This window comes from Salvelinus namaycush, chromosome 13 (genome assembly GCF_016432855.1).
Source record: "Salvelinus namaycush isolate Seneca chromosome 13, SaNama_1.0, whole genome shotgun sequence".
Taxonomy (NCBI): Eukaryota; Metazoa; Chordata; class Actinopteri; order Salmoniformes; family Salmonidae; genus Salvelinus; species Salvelinus namaycush.
The window spans coordinates 7,031,720-7,054,161 of record NC_052319.1 but is presented as its reverse complement, the minus strand read 5'-3'; the positions used below and the strand labels follow the sequence as shown (position 1 = coordinate 7,054,161).

General features: G+C 41.9%; 1 protein-coding gene across 1 annotated transcript in view; it reads left to right on the top strand.

Moving 5' to 3' along the window:
• LOC120057741 (villin-1-like) overlaps positions 1–22,442 on the top strand; it is a 28,556-nt gene that overhangs the window by 5,220 nt on the left and 894 nt on the right. The window contains exons 2-8 of the mRNA XM_039006220.1: positions 807–915; positions 1,330–1,404; positions 1,509–1,705; positions 5,550–5,658; positions 8,402–8,512; positions 9,404–9,612; positions 9,917–9,995. Of these exons, the coding sequence (XP_038862148.1) occupies positions 835–915; positions 1,330–1,404; positions 1,509–1,705; positions 5,550–5,658; positions 8,402–8,512; positions 9,404–9,612; positions 9,917–9,995 (861 nt within the window). The 5' untranslated portion in view covers positions 807–834. The remainder of the gene's footprint in view (positions 1–806; positions 916–1,329; positions 1,405–1,508; positions 1,706–5,549; positions 5,659–8,401; positions 8,513–9,403; positions 9,613–9,916; positions 9,996–22,442) is intronic.

The window sequence follows — 22,442 nt, the reverse complement described above, 5'->3', positions numbered from 1 at the left end:
TAACACTAAGAAACAGTAGAGTTTATAGAGTTTGTGTCTGTTTTGTTGATGAGGTTTTAAGAGATTTTCAGTATTCTAAGTTCTCTGCGTCATGGTATGGAATACTATTGAATGTGTATACAACAGAATATACACTGCTCAAAAAAATAAAGGGAACACTTAAACAACACAATGTAACTCCAAGTCAATCACACTTCTGTGAAATCAAACTGTCCACTTAGGAAGCAACACTGATTGACAATAAATGTCACATGCTGTTGTGCAAATGGAATAGACAAAAGGTGGAAATTATAGGCAATTAGCAAGACACCCCCAATAAAGGAGTGGTTCTGCAGGTGGTGACCACAGACCACTTCTCAGTTCCTATGCTTCCTGGCTGATGTTTTGGTTACTTTTGAATGCTGGCGGTGCTTTCACTCTAGTGGTAGCATGAGACGGAGTCTACAACCCACACAAGTGGCTCAGGTAGTGCAGCTCATCCAGGATGGCACATCAATGCGAGCTGTGGCAAGAAGGTTTGCTGTGTCTGTCAGCGTAGTCTCCAGAGCATGGAGGCGCTACCAGGAGACAGGCCAGTACATCTGGAGACGTGGAGGAGGCCGTAGGAGGGCAACAACCCAGCAGCAGGACCGCTACCTCCGCCTTTGTGCAAGGAGGAGCCCTGCAAAATGACCTCCAGCAGGCCACAAATGCATTTTTTGAGCAGTGTATTCAGGTTAGCTAGTTCCATTCAGACACAGTGAACCCGGCAATGACTCACCCCCCCCCCCCCCCCCCCCCCCCCCCCCCTTTCCCTTTCCTTCTAGGTATATTGTCTAAGCTGAATCTGGCACCATGCCACAGATGCAGGTCAAAACCCAAGTTGCCAAAGTCCTGAATAAAACCACGCCAGGGCTGCAGATATGGAGGATAGAGGTGAGACACCAGAACATATATATTTTGTCATCACTACACTCTTAGAAAAAAAAGGTGCTACCTAGAACCTAAAATAAATATTTGGCTGTCCCCATAAGAGAACCCTTTTTTGGTTCCATGTATAACCCTTTTGGTTCCAGGAAGAACCCTTATGGGTTCCATGTAGAACCCTTTCCACAGAGGATTCTACATGAAACCCAAAAGGGTTATACCTGGAACCAAAAAGGGTTCTCCTATGGGGAGGGCCGAAGAACCCTTTTGGAACCCTTTTTTTCCTAAGAGTGTGAAATGAATATGATAGCAGAACAAACGTCTAACATGTAAATGCCATTCCAAGTTAGGCTCTTAATCTAAACTTTTTCACACAAGGACATTAAGTGTTATTGAACTTGTTCATATTTCCTTATTGGTCAGGACATGGAGATGGTGCCCTTCCCTTCTAAAGCATATGGACAATTCTATGAAGGTGACAGCTATGTCGTTCTATACGTAAGTAATCAATGTAGCATTATGTATGCGTATTCAAAACTACTCCAAAAAAGTACAAAATACACAGTGACATCCCAGTAACATATTTCTGTCTGATCCCGTAGACCAATAAGATGCGCAGCTCGTTCACCTACGACCTCCACTATTGGCTGGGAAAGGCCACCTCCCATGACGAGCAGGGGGCGGCGGCCATCTACACCACCATGATGGACGAGCACCTGGGAGGCATGGCTGTGCAGCACCGTGAGGCGCAGGGCTATGAGAGCGACACCTTTCGTGGATACTTCAAAAAGGGCATAATGTGAGTGATGTACAACAAACAACACCTGCCTACTGCATGGATAATATGTCATGTCAAACTATTTATAGACAAACAACTTCAGTTCCTTCAACTCATTATTCACACGCCATCAGAGTGCGACGTATATTGAACACTGAACGAGAGACCTCGGTTTATTGTTTGTGTAAAATTGTGACAGTGTTTCCTTGCAAAGTTTAATTTATATACTTTTTGATTTTGTGACCACTACCATCTGTCCCGGGATTGCCAAAGCTAGCTACTAGCCTAGCTGGGAGCTATCAGTGTCAAACTAGCAGGGTTTTCCACAAACAGCTTGAACACAGTACGCGACACAGTTAGCCCTTGTCCCACGGTTATTGTTGCTGTATTCCCTGCTGCTTTTCCCCTGCAACCTGACCTGGCTGGATCTACATTGTATAGCTACCAACATCAGTGATGCTGCTACCAACAGTATGTGCAAAGATACTGCTTTCGTCCTCACTGCTGTGAGCAAATCTTAAGGAGGACACATTTCAGATTTTGGGATTTATAACATAATCCAGGTAGAATCAGGAATTCCCCAGGGCAACTATCTAGGCCCCTTACCTTTTTCAATCTTTACTTACGACATACAGCTGGCTTTGAGTAAAGCCAGTGAGTCTATGTATGCAGATGACTTAACACTTTACACGTCAGTTACTACAGCGACTGAACTGACTGCAACATTTAACAAAAGAGCTGCAGTTAGTTTTAGAATTGGTGGCTAGGAATAAGTTGGTCCTAAATATTTCAAAAACTAAAAGCATTGTATTTGGGACAAATCAGTCATTAAACCCTAAACCTCAACTAAATCTTGTAATGAATAATGTGGAAATTGAGCAAGTTGAGGTGACTAAACTGCTTGGAGTAACCCTGGATTGTGAAATGTCATGGTCAAACATGTTCATACAACAGTAGCTAAGATGGGTAGAAGTCTGTCCATAATAAAGCACTACTCCTCATTCTAAACAACACTATCAACAGGGCAGGTCCTACAGGCCCTAGTTTTGTTGCACCTGGACTACTGTTCAGTTGTGTAATCAGGTGCCACAAAGAGGGACTTAGGAACATTACAATTGGATCAGAACAGGTCAGCATGGCTGGCCCTTAAATGTACACGAAGAGCTAACATTAATGATATGCATGTCAATCTCTCATGGCTCAAAGTGGAGGAGAGATTGTGTCACGGGGCGACACAGGGCGCATACACACTGACCAACCCAGAACACAGGGCAAACGATCCAGAGAACAAAACACATCCACAATCGACAGAGAACACAAAATAATCCCGCACAAACCTAAGCGGGCCTAACAGGCTTAAATAGACCAAAATCAAGAAACACAAAAAGGAACAGGTGCAACTAATAAGACTAAACTAACAGAAAAGGAAAAAGGGATCGGTGGCGGTTAGTAGACCGGCGATGACAACCACCGAGCACCGCCCGAACAGGCAGGGGAGCCACCTTCGGGGGAAGTCGTGACAGATTGACTTCATCACTAGTGCGTAAAGAATGGTGCCGGAGGAGATGGCTGCCGTTTTACGGGCTCCTAACCAATTGTGCTATTTTGTGTGTTTTTTCGCGTTGTTTGTAACTTATTTTGTACATAATGTTTCTGCAACCGTCTCTTATGACAAAAAATAGCTTCTGGGTATCAGAACAGCGATTACTCACCACGAAATGGACGAAGAGTTTTTTCTTTAACGAGTCGGACGCAAAGGATTTACTCCAGATACCGGACCAGGCCCAAATCCCCTTCATTCTCATGAAGAAAAGATGCCAATACGGGGCACCATCAGTCCTATTGGCCAACGTGCAATCATTGGAGAATAAACTGGATGAGCTCCGGTCAAGACTATCCTACCAACAGGACATTAATAACTGCAATATCTTACATGGATAATATACAGTTGGCTGTTTTTTCTGAGCATCAGCAAGACAGAACAGCTGCCTCCGGTAATACAAGGGGTGGCAGTCTGTGTCTATTTGTCAATAACAGCTGGTGCGCGAAATCACATATTAAGGAAATCTTAAGGTTTTACTTACCTGAGGTGGAGTATCTCATGATAAGTTGTAGATCACATTATTTACCAAGAGAGTTTTCATCTATATTTTTTGTAGCTGTCTATTTACCACCACAAACCGATGCTGGCACTAAGACCGCACTCAACGAGCTGTATAAAGCCATGAGCAAACAAGAAAATGCTCCTCCAGAAGCGGCACTCCTAGTTGTCGGGGACTTTAATGCAGGAAAACAGAAATCCGTTTTGCCTATTTTCTACCAGCATGTTACATGTGCAACCAGGTGGAAAAAAACCTCTAGACCACCTTTACTCCACACACAGAGACGCTTACAAAGCTTTCTCTCGCCCTCCATTTGACAAATCTTACCATAATTCTATCCTCCTGATTCCTGCTTACAAGCAAAAACTAAAGCAGGAAGCACCAGTGACTTGCTCAATACGGAAGTGGTCAGCTGATGCAGATGCTAAGCTACAGGACTGTTTTTTGTTCCGGGATGGCATTGAGGAGTATATACCACAGCAGTCACCGGCTTCATCGTGAAGTGCATCGATGACATTGTCCCCACAGTGACCGTACGTACATACCCCAACCAGAAGCCATGGATTACAGGTAACATCCACACTAAGCTAAAGGGTAGAGCTGCCGCTTTCAAGGAGCAGGACTCTAACCCGGACGCTTATAAGAAATCCCGCTATGCCCTCAGACGAATCATCAAAGAGGCAAAGCGTCAAGACTAAGATTGAATCCTACTACACCAGCTCCCACGCTCGTCGGATATGTCAGTGCTTGCAAACTATTACAGACTACAAAAGGATGCCCAGCCGCGAGCTGCCCAAATGCACAAGCCTACCAGACGAGCTAATGTAGGTATTACTGTTCTCTCTGCTGCCGCACAGCAAGCAGTACCGGAGTGCCTTTGAAAGAAGGGTCTCAAATGAGCATAGGGGGTTTAAAGGGTGTGTGTGTCTCAGTCACCGGATCGCAACCCAAGTGAACACTTATGGGAGATTCTAGAGCAGCACCTGAGACAGCGTTTCTCGTGGCAGAATGGTGTCGCATCCCTCCAATAGAGTTCCAGACACTTGTAGAATCTATGCCAAGGCGCATTAAAGCTGTTCTGGCGGCTCGTGGTGGGTGGCCAAACACCCTATTAAGAAACTTTATGTTAGCGTTCTTGGCAGTTACTGTAGATTGTAGTGATATTATATAGCCCCCTCCCCTCTACAGCAAAGGCCGTTTCCTCTTGTAGTGTTTCTTTGTCTAATCTTAAATTGCATCGCGACTGAATGTCAGAGGGGGATGTTACTACAGCAGGCAGGAGAAAAAATAAACACTGAGGAAGTTAACACAACCATCACTTCTGCATTCTGGCTTCTGAAAAAAAAGTATAGTGGTCAGGCAGAAGAGTATGTAGGGTGGAGTGGAGTCAGAGTGGTACAGCACGACATAAATAACTTCAGAACCAAACAGTGACGCACAATGCAAGCCAACGTACCTAATATGTAATGGTATTCAGCAGGGTTCAATTTCAATTGAAGCCAGTCAGGAATTGAGTTGAATTTTACATTTTTAAAAATGTATGAAATAGTTTATCCATTTATCCATTCTATTGAGAAGTCATTGAAAACATATGCCTATTTTTCAATTATTGATTTAGAATTTCAGTTTACTTCCAGAATTTACTGACATCAATTCAAATTGACCATAATCCTGGTATTAATTCCATATAACATCAAAAAGGGTTTCAAACCATCATTGATGGCCGTTATCTGACAATACTCCTTGTGCGTGTTTTTCCGCAGCTACAAGAGTGGCGGCGTGGCGTCTGGGATGAAGCAGGTGGAGACCAACATCTACAACATCCGCCGCCTGCTCCATGTCAAGGGAAGGAAGAATGTGGTGGCTGGAGAGGTGAGAAAGCTCACAGCCCTAGCCCCAACTCAAGCCAATATATCCCCAGTGGAATATATTACCTTCACACAGCCTCGGCTCTGCCCTCGACTAATGTCTTCTTCATTTACTATATTGCCTTCTTCAATTCTACTGGACTAGAAACAGCTCTCCACACCTCACCTCAGAAGAGATGCAGAACACTTGGGTTCAAGTGCATAAATGATTAGTCACATTTGCTGTGCCACTGACTGGCTCTGTGTAGCTCCTCTACAACTGGCATAATCACACTTAAAGACTGTCAAGAAATCACACTGATGTGTCTTTATGATCATCCCAAGGTAAATGTACTACTAATTGTGAAAGCTGAGTACAATGTCTTATAAAGGAAAAATCGTTAACCCTTAGAGATATCTAACCCTTAAAGAGATTGTTGGTCGACACATCCGTGCAATTTACTGTTAAAAACCTACAGTATCAATCAGGTGCGTCATACACCTATTATTTTAGAAGCGACACAAAGTACGTAAGGGTTGAGGAGGGGGGTTGAATAATTTAGCATTTTTCAAACACCTGAAACAGCTTTTTCCTGAAATCTAGAGCCATAATCGTTATGCCTAATTTTATGTAAAAGAAATATGTATATATACAGTGCATTCGGAAAGTATTCCCTTGACTTTTCCACATTTTAATACATTACAGCCTTATTCTAAAATGGACAAAACAATTTTTTCACCTCATCAATCTACACACAATACCCCATGATGACAAAGCGAAAACAGGTGTTTAGAACTGAAATATAACATTTACATAAGTATTCAGATCCTTTACTCTGTACTATGTTGAAGCACCTTTGGCAGCGATTACAGCCTCGGGTCTTCTTGGGTATGACGCTCCAAGCTTGGCAAACCTGTATTTGGGGAGTTTCTCCCATTCTTCTCTGCAGATCCTCTCAAGCTGTTAGGTTGGATGGGGTGTGTCGATAGCACAGCTATTTTCAGGTCCCTCCAGAGATGTTCGATGGGGTTAAAGTCCAGGTTCTGGCTGGGCCACTCAAGGATATTCAGAGACTTGTCCCGAAGCCACTCCTGCGTTATCTTGGTTGTGTGCTTAGGGTCGTTGTCCTGTTTGAAGAAGAATCTTCACCCCAGTCTGAGGTCCTGAGTTCTCTGGAGCAGGTTTTCATCAAGGATCTCTCTATACTTTGCTCCATTCATCTTTCCCTCGATCCTGACAAGTCTCCCAGTCCCTGTCGCTGAAAAACATCCCCACAGCATGATGCTGCCACCACCATGCTTTACCGTTGGGATGGTGTCAGGTTTCCTCCTGACGTGGCACTTGGCATTCATCAGACCAGAGAATCTTGAGGTGCATTTTTGCTCCAAGCGGGCTGTCATGTGCCTTTTACTGTAGAGTGGCTTCCGTCTGGCCACTCTACCATAAAGGTCTGATTGAGTGCTGCAGAGATGGTTGTCCTCCTGGAAGGTTCTCCCGTCTCCACAGAGGAACTCTGGAGCTCAGTCAGAGTGTCCATCGGGTTTTTCGTCACCTCCCTGACCAAGGCCCTTCTCCCCAGATTGCTCAGTTTGGCCGGGCGGCCAGCTCTAGGAAGAGTTTAGGTGGTTCCAAACTTATTACTTTTAAGAATGGTGAAGGCCACTGTGTTCTTGAGGATCTTCAATGAGACGGACAATTTTTGGTACCCTTCCCCAGATCTGTGCCTCGACACAATCCTGTCTCAGAGCTCTACGGACAATTCCTTCGACCTCATGGCTTGGTTTTTGCTCTAACGTGCACAGTCAGCTGTGGGACCTTATATAGACAGGTGTGTTCCTTTCAAAATCAGAATTACTTATGCAAATAAGGTATTTCAGATTTTTAATTTCGAAAAACCTGTTTTTGCTTTGCCATTACAGGGTATTGTGTAGGGGGTCTGAATATTTTCTGAATGCACTGTATATATTTCCTGTCTTGATAACGTATCTAAGCTTACCTCTTTATCTGTTCAATTGTCATTTTAATGAATGATGCACATTGATTGTTTAAGAAGTTTTATGCCTTAGGAGTTTGCATAGTTATGAGGTTGGGAGACTGGGAAGCTATTTAGCTGGTTAGCTGAAGCCAACTTCATAAAATTGCTAGGTGGCTAGTATTAAAGAGAAACAACATTTACATTTTATTTATTCATCAAGAAGGAATCAATAGGCTACATAAATTGAGAAAATTAATTTACAAGCATACCTCCGTCAGCTAAAATCAAGTAAAACGCTGTGTGTGTGTCACTCTCTCTCTCCTCCTCCACTGACGATAAGGGCACTCACTAGTCAATAAAGTATCTAGTGACCTGACTAAGCATCTCTTTGCTCCGTGCACCTTGGAAGGAACCACTTACTAGGGAGAATAGAGGGGGATACTCTTTTCCTGATCCAGTTAGTGTGCCCCCTCTGCCAAATACCTCTGACCGATCGTTTAGTAAATAATAATGATAAAACGTGGGCTTAGAAATTACGTTTAGTCATGAATTTAACATCTGAAAATTTAAAAACAGGACAAATATGAGGAGGAATGTGCCTTTGTACCCCCTATGTTACTTGATATAACCATGTCAGCATCGAGTAAAAGCCTCAATTCGACAACTGCTCTCCTGTTGCTGTTTGTATCATATTGTTAATAAAATTCAGGGAATGTTATAATGAAATTAATCTGTGTGTCCTTTCCATCCCCATCCATCACCGTTTCCATCACCATCCATCCAACCATCCAGGTGGACATGAGCTGGAGCAGCTTCAACAAGGGGGATGTGTTCCTGCTTGACCTGGGCAACCTCATCATCCAGTGGAACGGACCTAAGAGCAACCGTATGGAAAGACTCAAGGTAAGGAGACATTTTAGACCACAGCTATAGAGAAATACAGTACTAGTTGAACATAACTCTATGGGTGACAATTTCTTCATCTAAATGCTGTGAGCAAAATGGACAGATCTCGGGAAAGTTTAGTTCCCATCTGTGCATCAGGATTTTACCGCCCCAAGTTTTCAGGAACTGAAACAGTGGAGGGGTGGCATTTTTAGTTTTTTCTTTACTTTGGTACATAATGAATGTGTGATAGGTGAAATCATGGGTCAAACTACATTGCCTTCACACCTCCAGGCATATCAGATCTGTCACGACTTCCGCCGAGGTCGGTCCCTCTCCTTGTTCGGGCGGCGTTCGGTGGTCGACGTCACCGGTCTTCTAGCCATCGCCGATCCACCTTTAATTTTCCATTTATTTTGTCTTGTTTTCCCACACACCTGGTTTGCATTCCCTCATTATTCGTCTTGCATATAACCCTCTGTTTCCCCCCCATGTCTGTGTGGAATTGTAATGTGTAAATGTATGTGTACTCCAGGCTGGTTTGCGGCGGGTTATTGTAACCCGTGTGTGTTTAGTTTTCTGAGTGCCGTGTTTTGTTCGCCTCAATAAAGGGCTCCGTTTGCTAACCATTTCTGCTCTCCTGCGCCTGACTTCCCTGCAGCCAGTTACGCACTCCTTTACAAGATCAGTGATAACCACGAGGAAGAGAAGTGAGAAAGGGTATATTTTTTAAGTATTCAAACAAGACCCCTAAGTAGAAAGACCTCTGCCTATAAACCTAGCGCTTACAGAATGGAAAAGCATTAAATGAAGACTGGATTGTGGTTCCAATGGCTCAGTGGGGTAGAAAAATCGTGAAAGTTGACCGTTCTGTAAGGTTGATGTTGTAGCGGTTGTTGTTCTTTGCAGGGGATGACTCTAGCCAAGGACATCCGTGACAGGGAAAGAGGGGGACGGGCGCAGGTTAGCGTGGTGGAAGGTGACGATGAGAAGTCTTCCGAGGAGGCCATGAAGCTGATGAAGCAGCACCTGGGAGAGACGAGACGAGACATCAGGGACAGCATCGCGTCTGATGACGTGGTCGACCAGAAGCTGAGGTCCAGCGTCAAGCTCTTCCAGTGAGTGCTGACCACTTCAGGGATGTTTATAACCTCCTTAGGACCTGTCATAGACATTATAGCCCCTTTGTGACCTGTCATAGACATTATAAACTCTTATGACTGACATTTCATAGACATTATAAACTTGTATGACCTGTCATAGACATTATAACCTCGTATGACCTGTCATAGACATATACTGTAGCAGATGTGAACTAGCTAGTGAGAGTTAGCCATCATGCAGTATGTTACCCGGTTGGCACGCTTCTCATTATTAAAGAATTATTCTGAAAAATAACAGAATTCTGTTTGTTCTGTGCAGTATCTCAGATGCCCAGGGGAACCTTGTGGTGCAGGAGGTAGCAGTGAAGCCTCTGTCTCAGGACCTGTTGAATCACGAGGTCAGACTCCTTGTCAATCATATAATCATGGAAAGGGGAGGAAGCATGTTAAAGTTAATGAACTTCTCCTCTGCAGCAGAGGTAACTCTGGGTCTTCCTTTCCTGTGGTGCTCCTTATGAGAGCCAGTTTCATCATAGCGCTTGATGGTTTTTGCGACTGCACTTGAAGAAACTTTCAAAGTTCTTGAAATGTTCTGAATTCACTGACCTTCATGTCTTAAAGTAATGATAGACTTGTTTCTCGTGGCTTATTTGAGCTGTTCTTGCCATAATATGGACTTGGTCTTTTACCAAATAGGGCTATCTTCTGTATACCACATTCGTATCTGGTTGTTGCCGTCTTATTTCCCTGTTGTTTCCTGTTACTTTCCGGATATTACCCTGTTATTTCAGCACTTTTATCCACAATTTAAAGTATGTGGGCGTACGCCATGAAATCATATTGACTGAGCTTATGCATAATAAAATGATCAGGCTCATAAAAGAATGAGAAAATGATAAGGATATACTCTTAGCCGTGGTGTATTGGCCATATCACAAACCCCCGAGGTGCCTTATTGCTATTATAAACTTGTTACCAACGTAATTAGAGCAGTAAAAATAAGTGTTTAGTCAAACCTGTGGTATGCGGTCTGATATACAACGGCTGTCAGCCAATCAGCATTCAGGGCTTGAACCACCGAGTTTATAACAACCATTAGGAACACCTTCCTAATATTGAGTTGCACTCCCCGGGTTCCCATGGTCAGTCTATGTAATGGAAAGAGAAGGTGTTCCTAATGTTTTGTTCACTCAGTGTACATCTCCTTCAATATTACTTTTGCAATACAGTAAATAGCCTATTCACTTTCCGACAGATGAACAAATTATATGTTGGAATCACGTCTCCAATTAAATCAAAAATGTAAGTGAAAAAATTGTGGCTCAGATGAAACCATCCAAGCATTAGATACAGCTCCTTTAAATGTTGATATTTGGTTGTGTTGTCAACCAAACACAATTCACTATTACTTTTGTACATAATACAGTAAATAGCTTAAAGTTAAGCGGCAATCAGCGGTTGCTACATACATTTCTGGACTTATAAATTCATGATAAAGTTGAAGTCGGAAGTTGACATACATCTTAGCCAAATACATTTAAACTCAGTTTTTCACAATTCCTGACATTTAATCCTAGTAAATATTCCCTGTCTTAGGTCAGTTAGGATCACCACTTTAATTTAAGAATGTGAAATGTCAGAATTATAGTAGAGAGAATTATTTACTTCAGCGTTTATTTCTTTCATCACATTCCCAGTGGGTCAGAAGTTTACATACACTCAATTAGTATTTGGTAGCATTGTCTTTAATTTGTTTAATTTGGGTCAAACGTTTCGGGTAGAGTTCCACAAGCTTACCACAATAAGTTGGGTGATTGTTGACCCATTCCTCCTGACAGAGCTGGTGTAACTGAGTCAGGTTTGTAGGCCCCCTTGCTCGCACACACTTTTTCAGTTCTGCCCACAGATTTTCTATAGGATTGTGGTCAGGGCTTTCAGATGGCCACTCCAATACCTTGACTTTGTTGTCCTTAAGCCATTTTGCCACAACTTTGGAAGTATGCTTGGGGTCATTGTCCATTTGGAAGACCCATTTGGGACCAAGCTTTAACTTCCTGATTGATGTCTGATGTCTTGAGATGTTGCATGCATTGTATCCACATAATTTTCTTTCCTCATTTCCTTCCTCATGATGCCATCTATTTTGTGAAGTGCACCAGTCCCTCCTGCAGCAAAGCACCCCCACAACATGATGCTGCCACCCCCGCGCTTCACGGTTGGGATGATGTTCTTTTTGCAAGCCTCCCCCTTTTTCCTCCAAACATAACGATGGTCATTATGGCCAAACAGTTCTATTTTTGTTTCATCAGACCAGAGGACATTTCTCCAAAAAGTACGATCTTTGTGTTTTGGAGCAGTGGCTTCTTTCCTGTTCAGCGGCCGTTTTACGGTGGATATAGATACTTTTCCACCTGTTTCCTCCAGCATCTTCACAAGGTTCTTTGCTGTTTTTCTGGGATTGATGTGCACTTTTCGCACCAAAGTACGTTCATCTCTAGGAGACAGAACGCGTCTCATTCCTGAGTGGTATGACGGCTGCGTGGGCCCATGGTGTTTAAACTTGCGTACTATTGAACGTGGTATCTTCAGGAGTTTGGAAATTGCTCCCAAGGATGTACCAGACTTGTGGAGGTCTACACTTTTTTTCTGAGGTCTTGGCTGATTTCTTTTGATTTTCCCATGATGTCAAGCAAAGAGGCACTGAGTTTGAAGGTAGGCCTTGAAATACATCCACAGGTACACCTCCAATTGACTCAAATGATGTCAATTAGCCTATCAGAAGCTTCTAAAGCCATGACATAATATTCTGGAATTTTCCAAGCTGTTTAAAGGCACAGTCAACTTAGTGTATGTAAACTTCTGACCCACTGGAATTGTGATAGAGTGAATTATAAGTGAAATAATCTGTCTGTAAACAATTGTTTGAAAAATTACTTGTGTCATGCACAAAGTAGATGTCCTAACCGACTTGCCAAAACTATAGTTTGTTATGAAGAAATTTGTGGAGTGGTTGAAAAACGAGTTTTAATGACTCCAACCTAAGTGTATGTGAACTTCCGACTTCAACTGTATGTACCCATTCATTCTTGAAGAATACAACTTTTAGCTTCGTTCAACTGTCGTACCCAATCAGAACCTCGAATATAAGCTTGTTTTACTCCAATGTTTGTAAACAAAGTATATGTAAACAAACACTGTCCTGTATAGCCACAAAACATGCGTAAAACTATAATTTTAGTATCCATAGCTCTGTCTATGAATTTGAGACTGGTTACATTTCTCCAGTCCCATCCTTCAGCTTTTTACCGAAACAGTGGCAAGGGCATGCAGTGAATGGAATGGTATCAAACAAATGGAAACTAGGTGTTTGATGTGTTTGATACCATTCCATTGATTAAGTTCCAGCCATTACTATGAGCCCCTCCTCCCCATTTAAAGTGCCACCAGCCACCACTGCTTTTAATGTAATATTAAAATGCAATCCAGGTGGTTAGGTTGTGCTATTATAGGAAGCACAGTGATAGCACATTAAGTTGTATAAATACAAATTATCTGACATTGTTTTTCAATTGGAATTTGGTTGTGCTTTTCGATGGCTGTCTTTTTTTTTCACTTTGACTAAAATGTCCACCTTGAAACGTCGTAGTGTGCCCAGTGGGCTGAATCTGTTAGGATGGTTGTGAATTAATAGATTGTTTTTCTCACCCATCTACGCACAATACACCATAATTACAAACTGAAAACATGTTTTTAGACATATTTGCAAATCTAATTCACATACAGTACCAGTCAGAAGTTTAGACACACCTCTCATTCCAGGGTTTTTCTTTATTTTTACTATTTTCTACTATGAAATAATCATTTAGTACCCCAAAAAAGTGTTCTTCAAACTAGCCACCCTTGCTTTGATGACAGCTTTGCAGACTCTCTCAACCAGCTCAATGAGGTAGTCACCTGGAATACATTTCAATTAACAGGTGTGCCTTCTTAAATGTTAATATTGGAATTTATTTCCTTCTTAATAATGCATTTGAGCCAATCAGTTGTGTTGTGACATGGTAGGGGTGGTATACAGAAGATAGCCCTATTTGGTAAAATACCAAGCCCATATTATGGCAACAACAGCTCAATAAGCAAAGAGAAACGACAGTCCATCATTACTTAAGATATGAAGATCAGTCAATGCAGAACATTTCAAGAACTTTGAAAGTTTATTCAGTGCAGTCGCGAAAACCATCAAGCGCTATGATGAAATTGGCTCTCATGAGGACTGCCACAGGAAAGGAAGACCCAGAGTTACCTCTGCTGCACAGGATAAGTTCATTAGAGTTACCAGCCTCAGAGTAAAGCCTCAAGTAACAAACACATCTCAACATCAGCTGTTCAGAGGAGACTGTGTGAATCAGGCCTTCATGGTCAAATTGCTGCAAAGAAACCACTACTAAAGAACACTAATAAGAAGAAGAGACTTGCTTGGGTCGAGAAACATGGCACGGACATTAGACCGGTGGAAATCTGACCTTTGTTCTGATGAGTCCAAATTTGAGATTTTTGGTTCCAACCGCCGTGTCTTTGTGAGACGCAGAGAAGGTGAACGAATGATATCTGCATGTGTGGTTCCCACCATGAAGCATGGAGGAGGAGGTGTGATAGTGTGGGGGTGCTTTGCTTTTGACACCGTCAGTGATTATTTAGAATTCAAGGCACCCTTAACCAGCATGGCTACCACAGCATTCTGCAGTGATACGCCATCCCATCTGGTTTGGGCTTAGTGACTATCGTTTGTTTTTCAACAGGACAATGACCCAACACACCTCCAGGCTGTGTAAGGGCTATTTGACCAAGAAGGAGAGTGATGGAGTGCTGCATCAGATGACAGGCCTCCACAATCACCCGACCTCAACCCAATTGAGATGGTTTGGGATGAGTTGGACCGCAGAGTGAAGGAAAAGCAGCAACAAGTGCTCAGCATATTTGGGAACTCCTTCAAGACTGAAAATCATTCCAGGTGAAGCTGGATGAGAGAATGCCAAGAGTGTGCAAAGCTGTCATCAAGGCAATAGGTGGCTACTTTAAAAGATCTCAAATGTAAAATATATTTTGATTTGTTGAACACTTTTTTGGTTCCTATTTGATTCCATATGTGTATTTCCTAGTGTTGATGTTTTCACTATTATTCTACAATCTAGAAAAGAAAAAAAGAAAAAGCTGTGTCCAAACCTTTGACTGGTACTGTAGATAAAAAATTTTTTTCAATATTTCTAAGGTGTTTCAATATTAGGAAGGTTTTTCCTAATGTGTGGAATGTATTGTAATACAAAACTGTAGAAACAAAGTTATAGTAAAAATAAAGAAAAACCATTGAATGAGTAGGTGTGTCCAAACTTTTGACTGGTACTGTAAGTGTTCACAATACATGTACAATAATGTACATATGGCAGCAATTACAGCTGCGCGTCTTTCTGGGTATGTCTCTAAGGTCTCTAACATCTTTGCAAACCTGGATTGTACAATATTTGCACAATCCTTCAAGCTCTGTCAAGTTGGTTGTTGAACATTGCTAGACAGCTATTTTCGAGTCTTACCATAGAACTCCCTAGAATACTCATAACATGATGCAGTCACCATCTGCTGCGGGGCAGGGGGGTTTCAGAAGATGGCAGGGAGTCTCTGTTCAAGCAGATGGTTCTACCTTTGGGGTGCCAAGACAGAGACGAGCTTGGACTGGCCTGAGCAGGAGCTGCCCTCCCGTAGGGGTGGTAGGGCCAAGTGACCAGAGGTGTAGAATGGAGTGCTCGGGTTGGGGTGTATGGTTTGAGCATAGCCTGAAGGTAGGGAGGGGCAGTTACTCTTGCTGCTCCATACGCAAGTACCATGTTCTTGTAGTAGATGCGCGCTTCGACTGGAAGCCAGTTGAGTGTGCGGAGGAGCAGGTTGACATGGAAAGAGAAATTGGGAAGGTTGAACACCAGGCGGGCTGCAGCGTTCTGGATAAAATGCTGGGGTTTGATGGCACAAGCGGGGAGACAGCCAACAGCGAGTTGTACTGGTCCAGATGGAGAAGACAAGTGCCTGGATTGGGACCTGCACCTCTTTCTGTGTGAGGTTGGTCCTAATCTACGGATGTTGTAGAACATGAATCTGCAGGAGCGAGTAAATGCTTTGATTTTGACAGAGAATGAGAGGGTGTTGTCCAGGATCACGCTAAGGTTCTTGTCTCCCACACCGTGGAGTTGTTAATTGTGATGGGAGGTCTTGGAGCGGGCACACCTTTCCAGGGAGGAAGAGCAGCTCCATCTTGCCGATGTTGAGCTTGACGTGGTGGGCCGACATCCAAGACGAGATATCTGCCAGGCACGTAGAGATCTGTGTCACAACCTGGTGTTCAGAAGGGGGGAAGGAGAAAGTAGTTGAGTGTCATCCGCATAGTAATGATAGGAGTGACCATGTGAATATGACAGAGCCGATTGACTTGGTGTAGAGAGTTAAGAGGAGAGGGCCTAGTTCCAAGCCCTGAGGAGACCAGTAGTGAGAGTATGTGGTGCAGACACAGATCCTCTCCACGTCACCTGTAGGAGAGGCCTGCCAGGTAGGATGAAATCCAAGAACGTGCAGAGCTTGAGACTCCCAGCCATGAGAGGGTGGAGAGAGGATCTGATGGTTCACAGTGTCAAGGCAGCGTATAGATCAAGGAGGATGAGAACAGAGATTTGGCAGGCGGAGAGCCTCAGTCACACAGAGAAGAGCAGTCTCGGTTATTTGACCCGTCATGAAGCCTGACTGATTAGTGTCAATGAGATCATTCTGGGAGAGATAGAGAGAGAAAGTTGGTCAGAGACAGCATGGTCCAGTGTTTTGGAAAGAAAAGAAAGAAAGGATACTGGTCTGTAGTTTTTGACATCAGAGGAGTTGAATGTTGGTTTCTTAGGGAGGGGAGCGCATTTTGAAGTCAAAGGGGACGCAGCCAGTGTTCACGGATGAGTTGATGAGGGAATAGGAACGGGAGAAGGTCTCCAGAGATGGCCCTGAGAAGGGAAGAGGGAATAGGGTCGAGCGGGAAGGTTGTCTGGCGGCGAACCTCACTAGTCACAGGATTTCATCTGGAGAGAGGAGAAAGAGGTCAAGGCGTAGGGTAGTTCTGTATGAGTGGGAAAGTGGACTCAATCTGCTAGTGAATGAAGAGTGGATGTCGTCAACCTTCTTTTTAAAGTGGTTGACAAAGTCGTCCGTAGAGAGGGAGGGGATGGAGGGGTGGAGGATTGAGGAGGGAGGAGAAGGTGAGAAAGTGTCCTAGGGTTACATGCAGAAGCTTTAAATTTAGAGTGATAGAAAGGGGCTTTCGCAGTGGATCAGAGGATGAGAAAGTGAGAGGAGTGAGTGATAGGATGATAGGTCCTCTGGAAGTTTAGTTTTCCTCCATTTTCGCGACTGCCCGCAGCCTATTCTGTAAACTCGCAATGAGTTACTCAGCCAAGGCAGGAGGGGAGGGCCAAGCCGGCTAGGAGGAAAGGGGACCCTGCGAGTCATAGGATGTGGACAAGTGTAGTGTCGAACTAGTAATTATCATGTACCTACCCAGGAGCAAGCAACTGAATGTACGTGAAACCCAGTAGGGTATAATCTTTATAATTACTATTTGGTTACAATATAACAGTCTTTGTAGACAACAGGCTAACCAGAATAAATTAGGAGACACGAGAACATGAGTATAACCCTTGAGTTACATTGAACTTACAATATTTAACAACCAACTCTGTAATTACAATGTTGTTACAAGGTATATACATGTATTTACAATGTACTTATCCAGGACCAAGAAACTTAATTTAAAGTGAAGTGACATGCGCTTTACTTTGTAGTTACAATGTAACAACATTTGCAGACAATAGGCAACCAGGAAAAATAAGGACGGAACATTTTACAGTTTGCTGTTTCTTTTAATAGATTTGACAAAGATTCATATTTAAACAATTTAAATGAAATTCCCCATTTCAGACTCAAAGCAATAACTTTACATCCTGGGTTGTAAAAGCTAGCTATCTAGCTAGCATTTATTTCTCCATTATTCATTAATGTAGCTTGCTAGGCCCTGGGACAATGTCAACACAATTTTTTCAACATTTTCACTGACTCGAACATCATGATTAGTTTTTCCGAGTGACTCATTCATTTGAGTCGTTCGTTCAATATGCTTTCCGCAATGAATACAGACGGATTCATATGCATACCTCCGGCTCAGCTGCTCCGAAGATCACCAACTGTCTATCATAAGTGCGCAGGAAAATAAATCTTCAGAACTGATTACTGATAATTAATCAATGCAATTAATTGATTACCGTATGTTATCAATGAACACAGGTTTGTAAAACATAAACAGCCTGCCTCTGCTCAACAAGCTCGAACTCAAGAACTAATCATTTGACCGGCTGCTGCTGTTCACAAACTATATTGTGCTAATCTCCCTCGCGAGAGGCTTGTGAAATCATGATTCTTTAGGGTTTTTAGTTCATGTTAACTAGTAGGAGGTCTTGTCAACTCTTGCTTGCTCTGGGCATTACTGAATCAAATAAATGAAATGAGTTGAAAGATTTGTTCTTTTGAATGAACGAGATGAAAAGATCCCAGTCAGTAAAAATAGCCGAACTTCCATCACTAGTGAAAAAGTGTGTTGTCACTTCTGGGACAGCCTAGCGTTCTTCTGACTTCTTATTTTCTTTGTTTGAATGTGCAAATAAATAAACTAAATAGTGAACAAAAAGGTTACTAAATGTTTTGAGTTTTTTTGGCATTTTGTAGTAGTTCAGCAGAAAATGACATCACACTGACCTCTCACCTCCACACTCTCCTCCGCAGCAAAGATCATGGATACACTGCAAGATGCATGTCTCTCCGCCCTAATAATGGGAGTCGTTTCTCCACAAAGCGGCACGGCGGGCTGTCTAGCTCCCACCTATCCTTTCTTTCGATTGGTAGATACATCTCATTATTGTATTCCTTTTTTGAATATTCGATGAGGGTTGTTGACGTCAACCGCCTGTATTCAGTGGAGAGAAATACTATGCTACTAGATCATGCCATGAATATGCATAGCCATCTCACGACAACTAGTGTTTTTCTCAAAGTTCCCTCCGGGATGTCATGTGTCCTACTTATATCAGTACACCGTAACAACTTAAGCACACAAAACTTCTATTCGATCAAATAAACCTCACGTAGCAAATAAGCCATTCATGTTTTTGTTGACCAAATTCGACACTCTCTCATTGACCTCCATACAATATACCAGATGTTGTCAGAGGAAGGCCCTAAAAATTGTCAAAGACTCCAGCCACCCTAGTCATAGACTGATCTCTCTGCTACCCCATGGCAAGATGTACCAGAGTGCACAGTCTAGGTCCAAAAGGCTCCTTAAGGATTGGTGTCCCGCTAGCGGGACAACTTCCGGTGAAACTGGAGGGCACGTAATTCAAATAAATTCTAATAGTTATTATTGCAATTAAATATTTAGGTACATATAAGTATCTTATATCGGCTGAAAGCTTAAAATCTTGTTAATCAACTGCACTGTCCAATTTACAGTAGCTATTACAGCGAAAACATGCCATGCGATTGTTTGAGGACGGCGACCCACATCAAAATATATTTTCCACCGGCACAGTTTCATACATTCACATATAAAGATTAAATATTCACTTCTTTTTGAAAATCTTCCTCTGATTTGTCTTCCAAAGGGTCCCAGCGATAAAAATTAGTGTCATTTTGTTAGATAAAATCATTTTTTGTATCCCTAAAAGTCTGTTTTGTTGACGCCATCGATTTGAGTAATCCACTCGTTCAACTTGAAGAGAAAAGAATCCGAAAATCTACCCTAAACTTTGTTTCAACAAGTCAAAATACGTTTATATTTACTCCTCAGACACCCTAAAATGTAATCAAACTATGATATTTATTTTGGGAAAGAAGTATGTTCAATAGGAAACGATTTTAGCAGGTGCGCAACTTCATCATGGCGCACCATGACATGGATTTCTAAGACCTGTCCTCATACAAAAACTGTTATTTCTTATTCTTTTTTGAAGTTACAAGCCTGAAACTTTGAACATAGACTGCTGACACCCTGTGGAAGCAATAGGAATCCATGGAGCTATTTTACAATATGAGCTTTCTCTTGCATTTCTAAGAGGATTGTCTCTCAAAATTGTTTTATTCTGGTTGGTTTTCTTTGGATTTTATCCTACCATATCTATTGTGTTTATATCTCCTACATTATCTTAACATTTCTACAAACTTCAGAGTGTTTTCTTTCCAATGGTACCAATTATTGCATATCCTGGCTTCAGGGCTGAGCTACAAGCAGTTTGCTTTGGGCACGTCACTCAGGCGGAAATGGAGAAAAAGGGGCCTTATCCCTAAGTTAACAGCTTCTACCCTCATGCCATTAGACTGCTAAACAGTTAATCAAATGGCTACCCGCCTGTATGCATTGACCCCCTTTTTACACTGCTGCTACTCGCTGTTTACTATCTATGCATAGTCACTTTACTCTACCAACATGCAGGGCTGGGTAGGTAACTTTATAATCCGTTACAATTATCAGTTACCTGTCCAAAATTGTAATCAGTAACGTAACTTTTGGATTACCTGAACTCAGTAACGTAATCTTTACATTCCGTTACTTTTAGATTACTTTACAATTAAGAGGCATTAGAAGAAGACTAAAATGTATGTTACCAATTGAACGACATCTATTGAAGGATAAATCAATGTTAAAGTTTACATACCTGGCCATATATGGATGTTACATTTTACTTTATGGGTTGTTATGTAGGCTTCTTCCAACCCATCGTTTTCTACTACATAAAATAATACAATTAAATTATAACATTACATTATAAACCAACGTCTATCAGGATTCCAGTCATTCCCTTGATCTTCAAGAATAGGATTTGGAAATATGGAAGTATAGATTAGCCAAATTGTTTTACCTGAGCATAAACTCAAAACTAAGGATTTATTAGCCAGCCCTACTCGGTTGTTTATGATTTTGTTGTCATGGAGAACTGATTGGGCTCACTGATTCGAAAAAATAACGCTGCGCTCATGGAATGGCATGCTTTGAGCACTACTAAAAAGCGCTGAATGAATGCATATTCTGCATTTGCTATAGGCCTGTTGTTTACTTTTTGTTGGTGACACTTTGATATCTTGATAATATGCAGCTCCCCCAAAGAAACAATAACAAACGGCTGCCCAGCTTCTGTTTTGGTACAAATCTAAGGGATGGGCCTGGAGAAATGTAACCACTCTCAGATTAATAGACAGAGCTGTGGATGCAAGGACTGACTATACATGATATCAACATTAAGTACAAAAATGGATGTAGCAACTACAGATTGTCCCTTTAGTCTATCAAAAGTGTGCGAGTTTGAGCATGTGTCCATTAGGCCTATTTTTTTTTTTTATCAGCATGACTTAGATTGCGCAATAAAAGCCCAACTTTAATTCCATAGGATCCGCATTATGCAGCTGTTGCAAGAGCACATTTTCACTGGCTGTCGACTGGTTTCGAAAACAATGAGCAGCTTAAATTTCTTGAATTCAACCATTATTTGGTTCAAATACACATTTAGATTTGTGAACAGCCATCCACAACAACCACAATCCGTAAAGCGCAAATAGCTAAATGAGAGAGTAGTAGTGTGTCTCACATCAATGCTCTATGTAGATATCAATAATAAGTGATATCAGTATCGCCGTAGACTACACCACTGCTGTCATCCTTACCTCCAAGCGTTTATTTAAATTGGATAATCTTTGGATGCCGACAGCAGTCGCACCATTGGAAGACCTAGCTTGGACTGTAGCTCTTTTCCCGCGATCTATCAAACCATTTGGTGTGTCATCATGGTGGTCTCTGACTTGTGGTCAGACTCACTCAGGTGGAACAAACTTAAACGTGTGCCTTTTTTCAATGCTGATTTGATTGTCATTGAGAAAACAGAGAAGTGTCAAAGATTATTTTTCACAAACATCCTTTCTAAATTTCTAAGTTAATCCTGGAAATAATCATCTAGTTTTTCAAACGTATCTGTAATCTGATTACAATATTTTTGCTGGTGAGGTAACCAATTACAGTTACCGTTTTTTTGTAACCCTTACATGTAACATATTGGATGGAATCCGTTACTCCCCAACATGTACATATTACCTCAATTACCTCGACTAACCTGTACACCCGCACATTGACTGGTAAGGTACCCCCTGTTATATAACCTTGTTATTGTTATTTTCTTGTGTTATTTTTTTCTTACTTCAGGTTATTTTTATTTTGTCTTATTTTTTTCACAAATATTTTCTTACTTACTTTTTAAAAAATTCTGCATTGTTGGTTAAGGACTTGTAAGTAAGCATTTCACGGTAACCTTTTGTATTCGGCGCATGTGAAAGTTGCTTGTTGGACAAAACAATGAGAAAAATGCAACCTGCCGGAGGGAGACAGTACTGTGTTCGAATACTCATCCTCGCAAGCTTGCTACATTAATGAATAAGGGGGAAATGCTAGCTAGCTTGCTTACCACCCTGTCTTACTTATTTTTACTAACTAAAATAGTTATTGCTTTGATTCTGAAATGGAAATTGAATTTGAATGGTTGTGAATATGAATCTTTGGCAAATCCATTGAAGAAAAGTCATCTGAAAAAAAGTTTTCCCACCTCCTTATGTACATTGTAAGTACAAAGTCATAAGACAATTCACTTCGCTTTACATGAATGGCTTACTCCTGGGTAAGTACATTATAAATACATGTATACTCTTGTAAACATTGTAATTACAGAGTTGTGTTA